Source organism: Drosophila erecta, unplaced genomic scaffold (assembly GCF_003286155.1).
Source record: "Drosophila erecta strain 14021-0224.00,06,07 unplaced genomic scaffold, DereRS2 tig00000021-arrow-pilon, whole genome shotgun sequence".
NCBI classification, from domain to species: domain Eukaryota; kingdom Metazoa; phylum Arthropoda; class Insecta; order Diptera; family Drosophilidae; genus Drosophila; species Drosophila erecta.
In genome coordinates this window covers 10305744-10321653 of record NW_020825198.1, presented here as the reverse complement: position 1 = coordinate 10321653, position 15910 = coordinate 10305744, and the positions used below count along the sequence as shown (strand labels likewise).

Below are 15910 nucleotides of genomic sequence, written 5' to 3'. Positions count from 1 at the left end.
GCCTCTATGGCCCAGGTTGTATGTGCTGTAATTCATTAGGGCGCCCACTAACTATAAGATATTCAGATAGCCAGCAAGGCAATGAGCCTTCTACTGCGACTGGAAGTCACCTGTGGCCGGAATACATCAGAAATCATTTGAATTGTCAAGTGCAGGGTATCGGCTAGTTGAGCAATCCCCACTGGTCCGTCGTGCTCGTTCAGTGCTGTCAATGTGTCAGGCAGCCCAAAATCGAGACTCGTTCGGGAAATGGTGAAAAACACATGTAACTGCAAATCGTTATCGTCATCGCCGGTATTGTTGTTCCCACTGGTTTTTCCCCCACTCACACACTCGCAGTAGCACACACACACACGCATGCAGGGGCAGAGGCAAGCAGACATTGTTTCGGTAGTTAGCACATGTACGAGTCCTTGTTGCAGGACGTGTAACGAGGAAGTGTAAGTAAAATGTACATAATAGTTGGCATGACTGTTCTGTTTGCCGCAGTGCCACTGACATAAGATGCAATGATCATTTGTTTGTGCAAGCCTGAAACGAAACCCATCACTTGTTGTTTGGCTTATCGAAGGGTCTGGTTCGTTAACAGCAAAGTATGCTTTCATTGTTAGCAGCACACAAGAATATAAATGTTGGGATTGCATTAATACTTGTAGTTACCAAATTGATGCTACTATTTACATGTGATAACATTATTAAGAACATCCGAATAAAGCTATAAATCACTTAGCCTAATGCTGATCTGTAAAGTGTTATTTACTAAGCTTATTCAGCAGCCTTATCAATGGGCCTCCATTCATCAAGGCTCCCAGCAGGTTTTTCCAAATAGGAAAATTCCCATTACCTATGACCGTTGTGATAAAGGCCCTTCAGCCCATATAAACTGCACCAATTGACCCAAGTTCCAGTCCAAAGTTGGCAAGTCAATCCATCACTCCCAAACATTCGCTTTATCGCAGGAAAGTCTCAAATTTTGTTCCTATGCCTCGGGCAGCATTTGTCATCTGCTCAATAATTGTCAACGGACAAAACAAATTTACATGTGCAAATGTGTGTGTGCGAACTTTGGCCATGTTTGGACTAATGTCTTGCCAAGTGCCCGAAAATGTTTTTCCATTTATAAGGAAACAGACTCAATTTAATTTCCCGTTGAGTTGACACGAGGCAGCAACAACAGCAGCCCATACAAAAAGTTGCAGCCATTTGAACTATATAAATATACGTAGGCTTAGCACGGAAAAACTGTTAATCCTGCAGACAAACTGACCCAAGGACGAGACCCATTTACAGGACCCGAATTTCCCTTGACCCTTTTTCGGGTTGAGCTGAGCGAATCTGCATATTGCCGTGTTAATCCTACTTGGGAATTTATAAAATAAATTATTTACTTAGGTGCTGTCCAGCAGCAGCAAAACATCGTTGAAAAATAACCCGAACATCGAATGGGAGATGGAAGATGAAAGAAAGCTGCATAGTTTCGAGCCCAATCAGAATTGTCCTTGAGGCTTTAAGGCGAAAGGACTCCATGGGGCTGCGTAGCCAGTCCAGATCCCAGATCCCAGATCCCGCTGACGTGGCCAAAATGAATTGCACTTGATTGTGGCAGCACAGGTGGAATTGCCAGTGCAAAGTGCATCGTTAGCCAGAATTTACGTGGCACGTTAGCACCCGTCTGCCAAAAACAAGCCACCTAAGCCAGCATCCCCTAGCCCTTAGCCCTTAACCCTTAACCCTTGACTCTTAGCCCTTAACCCTTGTCCCGCCACCTGTTCCGCGCACAATTTATGCTTGTGAATTATGAATGGAAACGGCGTCTTGGCCCTCCTTTCCGCTTTTTTGTGGGGAATTTATTTGATAGTCAGCTGCAGAAAATGCTCCTGCTCGCCCGTGTTTTTACTTTTATTATTATAAATTCATATGCGTTGTCGATTAATTTTCATTTTCCCCTCATTTCTCAGGGGCCCTCGCCAGTGCCATTACTTATGCTGTTTTTAATTTTCTGGGTTCAATCCACGTGCCACGACCCCGAAACGAATCGTTGGCATAAATACGCAAACTACAATGGGAACAGTAATCTAAAAGGGTCCCGAAACCGCCCATCCTGAATATTTTTGGGAACCTTTTCGGCCAGATGACGGCAAAAGTCAAAAGGGCTGGGATTATTTGAGCCCTTTGAAAGGGAGTCAGTTTAATGGTATTTCCAAACGTAAATATGATTTTTAGTTTGTGGTCCTTGAGCAGATGAAATAAATTTCCAAACGTAGGTATAATTTTAGTTTGTGGTGCTTGGCAGATGAAATAAACTTGAGCCCTATCGCGTACACAATATTACAAAGACCCGGACTCCTTTTTAGTATTTAATTTACAGTGCATCGTAAAAATTTCTCCGATTCATTGCCGCACAGATAGCCAATGGCCGATTTAACGCAACTCTAGCACGTGCACTCGTCTGCATGAATCAGTCAACTGTTATCGGGGAACTATAATTCCCACCGCGCTATCGACGACACCCTTGAGTGCTCCCCTTTCCCGGCGGATAATTCAATTCTCGATGGCAATCCATTTGGGCAGCAATGTAAATGATTATACTCCAGTTATGCCCACTCCTTGGAGCCGCAGCCCCGAGGGCAAACATTCCTCTCGGATTCAAAGCAATTTTCCATTTGGCTTTCCGCTTTCATTTGAGCAATCAAATAAAAATCCCAATGTAAGCCTTTTTTGGCAGACAATCGCAAGAGAGGCGCCTGAATTGGCAAATCCCAGTTGAAATACAACAATAACCGTCTTTTCTTCATTTTTTCTAGATTTCATCTCGGGTGTGTAAATATTGCTCCTTTTGCTTAGGCGAATGGCCTTCTGTTTTTGGCAGCCGGCTTTTAAATGTTGTCTTTCGCAGAATTTGTGCCCCATGAGCTATGCGATTGCTCTTCATTAGATTTATCCGAATGTATATGGTCCTTGGAGTAATATATCAGCCAGCTGGATGTATGCATTATCATATTGAGTTCCTTTTACGGCTCGACAGCAAATAAACACGCAACCAGCACCCAGGGACCTCTCCACCAGCTCTTCAAATGAAAAGTCATAAAAAGGCACAAAGGATAATGCGTTTTTAATGGCAATGAGTTTGGCTTTTGAGCCCGACGCGTTTTTTCGGCTTTTGACGGGTATTAAATACAAACAAAACAAGCCAAACGCCGAATAAAAATCCCCAGCAAAATGAAACAGAAAAATTTGTTTCCGAAATGCACGAACGCCCTCTCTTCTCAAAAGTTTACGAGCTTATTTAATTAATTTTTCTTGAGAAAAAATTGCACAGCGTAGGTGTGCATTTTTGCAAGTGGCAGAAGGTTGGGCGCATCCTTTTTTCAGGAACCCATGCCACTCACCCTGTGTTGATTAAGCGCAGTCACTTGACTTTATTAACACGGAAGTAAGACTGGCAAAAGCTGCGGCCGACGTCTGGCAGGATGTGCCAGGAAGTGCCAGGATGTGGCGGGATGTGGTCCGGGAACAGGTCCTGAAACCACTAAGCGGTACACTGGCACAGAATCAGCTGCATTTATTCATTTGCTCTTGCGTTTGTTTTCTACAAATTTGCAAACCAACTCCTTTTTGTAAAATACATTTATGAAATGTCGTACCATGTTCTAAAAAATAAAGTTAATTTAATGAATTAAATATAAAATCCAGTTTGGTAATAAAAACAATTTTTGAAATTCACTTTATATATTCATAAGTGGACTTCATTGTTATTTTTGCAAGTGAACGCAGGCGCTTTGAGGCCCTCGTAATTGTTGTATAATTATTCAAATATACGCTGAAAGCTTGGCGTGACTACTCACATGGCTAAAGACTGCGAGTGAAACGAGCTACCCGACAGGCAATGAGTACGTTGGCATCCCGGGCACGTGACTACTCATAAGCCATTAGCCACCGGCAGAGATGAGCCGAGACAGGCAGCCGTTCCTTCTGGCATTCAGTGCCCGTGTCCTGGCCCGTGTCCACGGGCTGTCTGCCTCAACGCAGCCCACTGGCCGATGTCCTGGCCAGTTTGGAATGTCGCTGGTAATTGTTGACTAATTGAGACGGGCAGCGGAATCGAAGACCCAGCGTCATGTCAGTGATTTAGAACCCGCTTAGCAGTACGGACATGTGTCGACTCTGTGGCTGCTAATGAGCTGCAAATCGTGTCCTTGCGTACGTGCACGAGTCCTTTTTGGACGCACATTCCTGCGCAGGATGAAGGATGTGTAGGGTGTCTTAACTGCCATGCACAGCGGACTGATTAACCCATTCTTTTGCTCAGCGAAGTTGGAGAGAGCTTCTGAAGTTTTAAGAAATTACCTTGTTACTACAAGACACCATATTTACCTGCCTGTAACTTTGTTTGTTGGTAACAAAAGCCCCAACTATCGAGAAAATGCACATTAATTTGAATAAGCAAACTGTGTCACAGAGCATGTAAAACCACACCTAATTTTATATTTATAAAGTAATTAATTTCCCGCATTATCGTTTCATGCGCAGGTACAAATATTTTGTCTTCAAATGACTTCGCGTTCCGCCAATTATGATTAATTAAAGGAGTAATTCCATAATTTAACCGCTTAGAAAGCGCTTAAGCTATCACCCCATTCCTTTAAGTTCAGCTGCCAACTATTAAGGACATTTTTATTGGCTTTCCGGGGAAAAGCGTGGAAAAAAGCAAATTAAACTGAGCCCGTATTTAAGTGTGCCAATGGCAATTTAGACGGGGTGTAATTTCAGTGTTAGTTGCCTTCCGACTTCAAACAAAAACGAAAAACGAAAAGCCCGCAACTGTTGACCAACGACTGTTTTGGTGGCTTTTGGCCGCTTTCCCTTTTCGCCGCTCGCTTTTCCACTTCCCACTTTCTACATTCCACTTTTGATTCGGAAGGGCAGCAGCCGGGATTGTTATGCAAATGGAACGCACTGAAAGAAAATCAATTAACTAAAGCAAACAAGGGGCGTGGCCGAGCACAATGGCCCCTCCGCTCCCTGCCGTCCTGCTGTCAAACGATGTTTCCGGGTGTGGGTTCGAAAATTAATTAAACCTCATTTGATGCAATCTTTCAGCGGGCCTAATTCAGGGTCCATTGCCAAAACTCGAATTGGAAGCAGAGCAATGGCAGCAGCAGCAATTAGGCCCAAAATCCACAAGCGTATGGAATTCCTGTCGAAGGATATTCGCAGGGAATGGTGATGTTACGTTATGCGTTATGCGTGTATGTGGGCTAGTGTGTGTGTGTGCGAGTGTGTGTGTGGCGTTATGTATATGGCATGACTGTCATTTGCTTTATGCACACGCCGAGGAAATATTCATGATTGCAGTTAACAAGGACAATTATGATTGATTTATGGCCCCTGCCACTGCCGAGGGCCATGGCCATTAGTGTGGGCCAGCTTTATGGCAGGTGTGATAAAAGTTATTATCCCAGGGTACGCCAACTTCGAGTTTGAGTGGCTCGTTAAAAGTGTAAGCCATCGAGGCAACTAAGATACGCCGCTAAATTAACATTGTAAGTGTCTTGTATTCCAGTGAAAACACAACATTTAATTAGATTAGCCATATGAGCGCGTAAAATGGCGTCTCAGCTATCAAAAAAGGCGTCCAAACTCATTTACATTTTGTATCTCGCATTAAGTTTATCAACCTTTATGGCCAAAAGCTTTTGTTGTTGCGTATGTAAATGAGTTGACTGGGCTGTTCAGCCCGCTTTAATTATGGCAAATCTCTTGGGAGTTTGTTTAAATGAATCAAGTTCAGGACCTAACCGAAGTTTATTGACCCCAAAAGTGCAGCACACCGCATAAATATTCATTCACTTTTCACTCGTATTCGAGGTCTGTGAATAATTAAAATCCAAATTGTTTTCAATTATTTTGCGAAAACTATAACGTTCCATTCGGTTAGTTGTGCAATGCAGCAAATGAAATGCCCCGTGGCAGGGGAAAATAAAATATACGATTGCCATCAGGACAGGTGCAACAAAAAAGAAGCGCTTTCCAAAAAATAAACTATCAAAATTGTTTGGCGCTCTCTGCACACATAATGCAATTTTAATTGCAAACAATGATTCGTTTAAGTTCGTACCTACATACAGGTATATGGAGGGCTTTTCATTTATATACGAGTATATACAAAACCGGGCAGGACTCATAACTTGCGGCAGGCGAATCCTTTTGGGCCGGGCAACCATGTCGTTGGCCGCAATCGATGTCGTTTATCTTCTGATTTGTTGCCCAACGAAGCAAAACAAATCACTTGCTTGAACGGACCGATCCAACAACTAAATTTCAGAGGTCCTGCCGCAAGAAGCTGCAGCTTTTCCAGGGATTTTTCCGCTACTCAGGCTACATTTTTCGGTGCTCCCAGCTCCAGCTGCTGTTGCGAATGAATTGTAGCCATTTTTCAGGCATCTTTGCCAGACTCGTGACGTCGGACTCGCCGACGTTCCGCTGGAAAGGACAAAGGCGGAAAAAAGCTGGGAATTTGTGACGCCTCCGCCTCGTGTTAACAATGAAAGTATGCCACGCCCCGACCCAAACAAAAGGTACAAATGTCGCTGAAATTTATTAGCCTGCATTAACCGACACAAGGACTCGTCGGGATATACACCATATATTAATATAAGAGCTGTGTGTGCGGCAGCAATTGTTTTGTCTTTCTGGCTTCGGATAAAGTGCACATTTGTTGTCTTCTTTATTTCGGGCCAGAAGTTAATCAGGATTTGTGACTCATCCTCGCACGCACAGATAAATTAATTTGTGCCACGGCTTCCCTGACATTTTATTGAAATTTGCATAAGCATAATTTCCGAGAGGCCGTCAGTAAATCTCCAGGAAATACAAAGCACTACAAGTTGGGTAAACATGCAGTAAGAAAAACCCCATTATTTCACTACATTAAGTTGCGATTTATTGTTTATGGCAGGCTGAGGGCACGAGGGCTATGCGATTCAATGGACACGAACACCGAACATCGATGGCCAAAGTCAAAGTTTCTGGGGAAATATTTGCTGAAAAGTTGGCTTCAACTTGAGGAAACCCCTTAAGTCGGCAGGTGAGGCCTTGTCCTTGGCGGTACTTTTCCTTTCGCGTCCTCAACTTTCCCCTAATTGAATGGGACTTTGTCTTGGCCGGCTCATGTGCTCATGTGCTGATGTGCTCATGTGTGTATCCTCTGCAGTCACCGCATCATAAGGCTGTAATAATATGCATTTTAAATTACGTATGCACACGCGGCGTATGCGCAATATGACGAAGAACAGACGCCGCAAATTTCCTTGCCACACAGCCAGTCTGCTTTCTCTCTTGTTTTTATATGCCGTAGCAGAAAAGAGAATTTTCAGCACGATGCGAGCCCACTTGGCTTTTGTTTCTAGCCAAGTTTATGTTATACAATTTTCGTTTCCATTTCCTCTTTTGGCACAGAGCTCGTAAATCTTTGAGGAGGCGGGCGGGAAAAAATGGAAAATTGCCCATTTTGTGTTGGGTCATAAAGTGGCAACAGATCAATATAACATTTATTTATATTTTCGCTCGAGTGGTCATAAAAGTGTGGCTCCATTCAAATGATCGACGGATGGGCTTGCTCTAATTAAAATGTGCCTGAAAACTCCAGTCGATGCCAACGAGACTCCAGAGAATGCCACTGAATTTATGGCCTGCAGCCAGCCGGATGTGTCACTTGGCAGCTCCTACGAACTCCCAGGAACTCCAACGGATCTCACAAGACTCGCTGCCACCTTTCCAGCCGGTATTTATGTAGCGATAAAATTAAATTTATTTTAACGCCAGCCAAAGGTGTGCGCACATAGTCAAACACTATCGCCAACTTTCTGGCAAGTTCTGTTCGAAAACTATCCCTTCTTGGCCAGGAAATCGCTGGAATCGCAGGCACAAATGCCGGGAAAAGCGCCTGCGATAAAAGTTTCTGCGCCATTTTCCACCTTTCTTTATGTAGATGTGGCCGCGTGTTTGTGTGTCCTGGCTTCAGAGTATTTGTTGCCGCCTTTTTGGGGCTACGCATGAGTCCGGTGCTCCGGCAGTCGCAAACAGTAATGCAGCCCATAAACCAGGCGGCAAATGCAATGATATTGCCAATGGCCGTGGCCGTGTTTAATCTGCCAGCCGGAGTTAATATGCCTGCCGCAATGCAGTGGCAGACGTACTGAAAATTGGGGACTGGCACTGGCTTTTCCCCCATTTTCTTGCCAGTCGGCACAAATTTTCGCTTAGCCCCGAAACGAAACTGTTGCGAAATGCCGGATTCAGATGTGATCTACGCTGGTAATATTCACTGGAGGTAAGTAAATTTAAGGTTTAATTTACCTAACTGAGAACTTAAAGGTATATTAACTTAAATATGTAAGAATGTCAACTCTCAAGCGACTTGGATAATCAGGAAACGTACAAACGTAAATAGGTGCTTGTTTCATTTAATTAAATTGAAACAAATAAGAAATATAACACGGCTACTGTGTAAAAGTATTAATTAGCTCTGCCCTAAAAGAATTCCCTCATCTCTGCCATAACAGCCAATTAAATTCAGCAGTGCGCCATTATTCTGCAAAACGACATATCCATATCGCGTCTAGCCTTAGCCCCGTGTGTAAACTAATGCTCAATTATTTACTACTATAAGCAAACTTTGATTAGCTATCGCTTGAACTACCCGTCGATGATTTATTTCACCCGAAATTTTGTTAATTAAAACTCTCCACTTCGCTGCGGGGAGCAGCATATTGATTTTCGCTGTTCGGATTGATGGGTGGTGCTACTGTCGATGACTTTATGGTCTCGACTATAACCACAGTTATGGTTATGGATGTGCGGTGAGATAAGCTGATAAACCATCCCATCTCGCGCCCTTATAAATAGAAGTGGATAGTTCCGATGCCGCGTAAATGAATCGGAAATGTCATCCAAGAAGTGTGAGCCGCCGCCGTTGGACTCGCTTGCCACCACCGAAAAGGCCACCTTTCTTCGTTTGGGCCACAAAAACCACTCCCAGTGGACCGCCCTCGGGTCCGCCTCCTTCATCCTAATCTCTGGCGGAATGAGTTTGGCATGGGGCTCCGGATTCGCCGTTCACTCCGCCCATCGGGACCAACTCCTGCGGACCGTGCACATGCAAATCGCCTGGTATGCAACTGCCGTGCTTGGAGCTCTTTTTGGAGCATTTTACACTCACCGACTGCCCCAGCAGCCCATTTATGTGAGTAAATCAGAAAAATAGTTAATAGTTAGCAATCTATTTTTTACAATTTTTTTGCAATTTTTTTGATGTGATGATGTTGTGGAAATTCAAAAAAATGAAGAAATGCCCTACGGCTGAAGTTCTGACCTCCATAACTCAACTTATCTTAATCGGATTTTCAAGTGGCATACCTCTAAATGTTTCTGGGACAATTCTCTAAACAACTGCATTCAAATTTAGAAATTTATTTTTTGTACAATTTTTTAGCAATTTTTTTGATGTGATGATGTTGTGGAAATTCAAAAAAATGAAGAAATGCCCTACGGCTGAAGTTCTGACCTCCATAACTCAACTTATCTTAATCGGATTTTCAAGTGGCATACCTCTAAATGTTTCTGGGACAATTCTCTAAACAACTGCATTCAAATTTAGAAATTTATATTTTTACAATTTTTTTGTCATTTTTTGATGTGATGATGTTGTGGAAATTCAAAAAAATCAAGAAATGTCATAAGGCTGAAGTTCTAAGCTCCATAACTCAACTTATCTTCATCGGATTTTGAAGTGGCATACCTCTAAATGATTCTGGCGCAATTCTCTAAAAATCTGCATTCAAATTTAGAAATTTATTTTTTTACAATTTTTTTTGTCATTTTTTGATGTGATGATGTTGTGGAAATTCAAAAAAATCAAGAAATGTCATAAGGCTGAAGTTCTAAGCTCCATAACTCAACTTATCTTAATCGGATTTTCAAGTGGCATACCTCTAAATGTTTCTGGGACAATTCTCTAAAAATCTGCATTCAAATTTAGAAATTTATTTTTTTACAATTTTTTTGCAATTTTTTTGATGTGATGATGTTGTAGAAATTCAAAAAAATGAAGAAATGCCCTACGGCTGAAGTTCTGAACTCCATAACTCAACTTATCTTAATCGGATTTTCAAGTGGCATACCTCTAAATGTTTCTGGGACAATTCTCTAAAAATCTGCATTCAAATTTAGAAATTTATTTTTTTACAATTTTTTAGCAATTTTTTTGATGTGATGATGTTGTGGAAATTCAAAAAAATGAAGAAATGTCCTAAGGCTGAAGTTCTAAGCTCCATAACTCAACTTATCTTAATCGGATTTTCAAGTGGCATACCTCTAAATGTTTCTGGGACAATTCTCTAAAAATCTGCATTCAAATTTAGAAATATATATTTTTACAATTTTTTTTGCAATTTTTTTGATGTGATGATGTTGTAGAAATTCAAAAAAATGAAGAAATGCCCTAAGGTTGAAGTTCTAAGCTTCATAACTCAACTTATCTCAATCGGATTTTGAAGTGGCATACCTCTAAATGTTTCTGGCGCAATTTTCTAAAAATCTGCATTAAAATTTAGAAATTTATATTTTTACAATTTTTTTGCAATTTTTTGATGTGATGATGTGGAAATTCAAAAAAATCAAGAAATGTCCTAAGGCTGAAGTTCTAAGCTCCATAACTCAACTTATCTTCATCGGATTTTGAAGTGGCATACCTCTAAATGTTTCTGGGACAATTCTCTAAAAATCTGCATTCAAATTTAGAAATTTATTTTTTTTTAATTTTTTTGCATTTTTTTTTGATGTGATGATGTAGAAATTCAAAAAAATGAAGAAATGCCCTACGGCTGAAGTTCTGAACTCCATAACTCAACTTATCTTAATCGGATTTTCAAGTGGCATACCTCTAAATGTTTCTGGCGCAATTCTCTAAAAAACTGCATTCAAATTTAGAAATTTATTAAAAAAAATTTTAATTTGCAGATTTTGGCCTCCGTCTTGGTTATCGCATCCGGAACACTATTTCTGGCTTGGCCAGAGTGTCCAGGTGCCATTATAGCCGCCCGGTATCTGGATGGATTGGCCAATGGTCTGGCATTTGTGCCCGCCCTCAGTACTGTGGGCGAGATTTCGGTGAACGAGATCCGTGGACTTTTGGCCTCCACGGTGGAGCAGCTCAGCTTCAACACTGGCATCCTGATGCAGTTGATATACACCGCAGTGTGGCAGGTGGACTGGAACGTAGTCATTGTGGCGGATCAGGTGCATGGAGTGCTCTCCATAGTCTACGGCGCAATAGCCCTGGCTCTGGCCCTAACCCTCTGTGTGGAGTCACCTGTCCACCTCTTGATGCGATCCAGTGAGCAAAGAGCATTGGTTGCCCTGAGGCATCTGCAGAGACCCTATATGGTGACCAGTGAAATGCTACTGAGATTGGATGAACACAAACAGTATGTGGCCGGCAACAGGGAAATGTGTTTAGGAGCGAGTCTGCAGAAAGGGTATCCATCGGTCCTTAAGCTTCTGGCCCTTCGATTGCTGGGAGTCCTGTGCCTGAACTCCATCATCTGCAGTGCTCTCTACGAAACCGGCAATCAGTTGGTGAGCTGTTTGTATGCATGGCCTTTTGTGGTTTTCGGGCTGCTCCGGTGGTGCGGATGCTTCCTTGCGGTGCTGCTGATGGACACCACTGGCCGGAAGAAGCCCACCCTTTTCGGAATCTTTTCCACCGGAGCCTTTGCCATTGCTTATGCCAACTTATTTGGACGAACTCCGCATATGATCACCGCCTTGGTGATGCTCTTCAGTCTGCAATTCCTCGCGAGATTGGGACAATGTGCCTCGGCGGCTTACCTCACTGAAGGCTTTCCTCTGCGGATAAAACCACATATGGTGGCTGCGGTATATATAATAGAACAAGCCGTACTACTGCTCCTCTGCAGCTTTTTACCATCGATCGCTGGAATAACGGCTTACTTTCACTTCCTGGGAGCACTTTCCATGGTGCTATTTCTTCTGGGAATCTTCTGCCTGCCGGAAACTAGACTAGTTACTTTGGCAGAAGCACAGGTCAAGTTTTCCAAGTGGTTCAACAAGGATTTTTAGATATTAATGGGAAGGGGGAAATAAATGTTTGTATAAAACAACAATTAAGAAAGCAGTTTGTTTAATGCAGGTTGAAAAAAATAAGGGAACCCCCTTGTTTTTAACTGATGGAACGATAAGCACATGTGAGTAGTAGTGGGAGTGAGTAGTTGCAGTTTCAGTTGACCACAAATTACAACCAATTTAGCTACGTTTATTCTTGGAGTTATTGCGGCAATATACCGAGAAGCAATCATACATCAGCAAATACAAAAATGATAAATGTCATATATATATGGTATTAATCAATAAAAGTCTGCCTAAAATAAGCAATAATAAAAGTTGTTACCTAAAACTAATCAATTAAATTTAAATTAAAAAAAAAAAATTTCTTTAAAAATCTTATCTGAGCAATGAAGTCGTGTACCACTTCTTAATAATTATATGGCGAGTACCAAATACAGAAGTATGAACCATGATGGACTGCGGCGCGAATGATTAGTCATACAATCAGAATAAAAGGGGAATAACATTTCTCCGGCACTCCTATTGCGTTGTGATCTGAAGAGGATTGTATATAGCACGTATGTACTCCATAAAATATTATTCACAAGCATTGCGATAAACGTCCTTATCGGTACTAAGTTTTGAACCATTTACTGAAATCGCTGCCGCCCCCCTAGTGAATCCGCACTTGATTATCACTTGGGCAAGGCTCGATAGCATTGCACATAAATATCATTTGGCCAGCCCCCGTATTAGCCAGTTTCAAATCGACCTCAAACGGAGCAGGTTGTCTTCGTACCGGAGTGAAATACATACGAGTACAACGCAATCGGAGATGCAGAACGATAAGCTTGCCCCACCGCCAATAGGCTTCTATCCTCCATCAGCACAGCAAGGACACCCTCAGCCAGGACATCCGCAACACATCACGCCGGCAGAGACCTACGGAGGCAGTGCCCCACCACCACCTGCAATGCCTCCGAGGGATCCACCCACCAGAGTGGATCCACCAGCACGCGAAGGATGCTTCCAGCGCAACAGGAAGAACAAACCGCAATCCAATGCTGTGGGCTCGGGTGAGTTCCGCTCCTGGGATCGATCAAGTTAATCACCCTCCTGATGGGTTGACCATGCGGTTAATCTTATCTAGAAGCCCCAGTCGATTATAAGCGATGACGTAACTGCTAGTAGTCAAGCAATATTATATATATATTATTATTAAACACAGTAATTGAACGGCTTATACCAAGTGTCTTGCTTTTCCTTTAATCATGCAATACTTCTTAAGGGACTTTCCTTTAAAAACAATTTGTGAAGTGGCCCATACGATATGGCACAAGCCTAAGTGCTGGCGTTACTAAATAAAATGGTTTGGGTATACTAGATTCGTTAAATAGTTTTGTACAAATAGTAGGAGGCGTTTCGACACTAAAAGGAAAATACTCGTGTGTAAATTCTTGACAAGGATCAGGACCTGTCCGAACTAAAGTTGAGATCTCGGGAAGATTCTGTTGGCCACATTGTTACATGTTCTTCAAGCTAGCAATTATGTAGACTGCAACCCTTGACGGACTGTATAATCTATAAATTCTATCCACTTTCAGCTGGTCTCATCTTCATCTCAGGAGGAATGAACATAGCGTGGGCGATTGGCTTTCGAGGACCAATTATGTACCAATCCACCAAGCACAATTATATTGCCTGGTTCATAGGCGCTATTATTGGAGCCTTGCTTACGATGGCGCTCACCAACAAGCTGGCCAAAAAATATATTCTGGTAAGATGAGGAGCCCTGTTATTACTGTACGTTTATATTGATCCATTCCTTTTCCGCGCAGCAATTTTCCTCAGTCCTGGTGACCATCGGCGGATTGATTATTGCCTGCACCCATAATAATGGAGCTGGAACCACAGCAGCTTGTTACCTAGATGGTATTGCCAATGGTCTGGTATTTGCCCCATTTATGGCCTTAGTCGGAGAGGTTTCCGTACCCTATATGAGGGGCGTGACCAGTGCGTCCTTAGAGCAACTGTGCTTTGCATTCGGTATATTTCTTCAGATCCTTTATGTGTCGAGTTGGACGTATTCTACGTATATATCATACAATGCTTTTACGTCCGAGAATATGAAAGGTTTGGTGAGCACTATCCTCGGCGTTTTTGCGCTTATTATGGGCTCCTTTATGACCATCGAATCTCCGGTTTTGATGCTGGCCAACAACGAAGAACAGGCGGCCATTGACGCACTGCGTCGTCTGCAAAAGCCTGCGGTTCTAACCGAGGAAACTTACGAGCTGCTGGCGGAGCACAAACGTTACTTGGCCTACAACAAGAACATGTCGAAGGGTGAAAGCATTTCCAAAGCCCTGCCCACATTCATCCGACTTGCATACCTACGAGCCCTGAATGCGATGAGCATCTCCACCTTTGTGTTCATCACTTATGGGATTGCGATCATTAACTCCCCCCAATGGATTAGCAAATGCGAAGCCCTCGTTTATAGGATTCGCCTTATGCCGCTGGCTGGGAACCCTTATCCCATCCTTCTGCATGGAGTCCTTGGGCCGAAAGAAGCCCGCTGTTTTTGGCCTGCTCGTGAGCTGCGGTTTGGCCTTCGCCGTGGGTTCGCAGTACAATTTGTATGCGTATATGGACCAAGTGAAAGTATTGCTGATGGTCTTCGAGTTCTTTGCGGGAATGGCCTTCTCGTCCAACTCGGCATACCTGGCAGAGGCATATCCCATGGGTGTTAAGCAGCACTTTATCGGTTTCACTTTCATTACCGAAATATTTGTCTTCCTCATCATAAACATCTGTGACTTTAATTTAACACAGGGGTACAGCTACTTCTATGCCGTGGGAGCCATGTACCTGGCGGGATTCATTCTCGGGGTCCTTACTCTGCCGGAGACAAGGGGGATGACCTTGCGTGGCGCCCAGGAGCAGTTCAGTAGCTTCGTAAATTTCCGCTTTTAAATTTCAGAGCAATTTCAGATTAACAACAACTATTTCGACTATTAAACAGCAGGAGGTCAAAGGCCTCTGTATTCAATAAGTTAACGATACTCATTGTTTTTTAATTATGTAGTATAAATTACTTGGCGTCCAATTCGTTTTCTCGCTTTCTTCATTTTCAAGCTGAGTCATAATGCTTAACAACAGCCATAATAAGTGTTATGATCTTAATACTACCGTATGATAAGACATTCGCAACCATTTTCTTGTGAAATGGCTGGTAATTCTGGTAAGAAATAAAATCCTCTGGAAATTGGGAAGCACCGAAGACCGATTAGTAACCCGCTGAAACTGTTTTAAATGAAGTCAAATCAATGGAAGGCGTCTTTCAGTGGCAATAAAAGCTTATCAGCTTATCAATAACGTATTGATTTAGTATTCAGTTTTCAAAAGGGGTTCCCAACGAACCGGTACTTGCTTGGCTAATCGGCGAATTAGCCATTTCAAACGTATGTGAAATGTTGCAGTTTAGAGTTCTATAGAATGGCAAATATATAACGCCAATGACTAAGCGGTTAAACTCATTTGATTGTATAGCTAAAAAACAGAATATATTTTGAAATTATTTAAGAATATGAAGAATTATAATTAGCCGTTCAAGGGCATTCATTTCAGGGCATTGCATTATCAGAATATTGTAGTAAACCAATTTTCTTTTTAAAATTACATTTTGAATTAATTTTCTTTGCATTAATTGATTTATAATGTTTTGAAACCCAAATTTGTTTCCTCCTGTTTAAAGTTTAGACAAACGCAATTTATTACTTTC

At 42.3% G+C, this 15910-nt stretch overlaps 2 protein-coding genes across 2 annotated transcripts; both read left to right on the top strand.

The window, feature by feature from the left end:
* Positions 1 to 8924: 8924 nt before the first annotated feature.
* On the top strand, positions 8925 to 12141 carry LOC6546128. Its single transcript, XM_001972226.2, has 2 exons — positions 8925 to 9244; positions 11020 to 12141. Exons 1-2 carry the CDS (start codon positions 8945 to 8947, stop codon positions 12139 to 12141), a joined length of 1422 nt encoding a protein of 473 aa, XP_001972262.1. The 5' UTR covers positions 8925 to 8944.
* A 740-nt stretch (positions 12142 to 12881) lies between these two features.
* On the top strand, positions 12882 to 15182 carry LOC6546127 (high-affinity glucose transporter HXT2). Its single transcript, XM_001972225.3, is given in 4 exon segments — positions 12882 to 13202; positions 13731 to 13903; positions 13965 to 14594; positions 14596 to 15182. Coding segments are annotated over 4 exon segments (1551 nt in total). The 5' UTR covers positions 12882 to 12961; the 3' UTR covers positions 15103 to 15182.
* Positions 15183 to 15910: the final 728 nt, after the last annotated feature.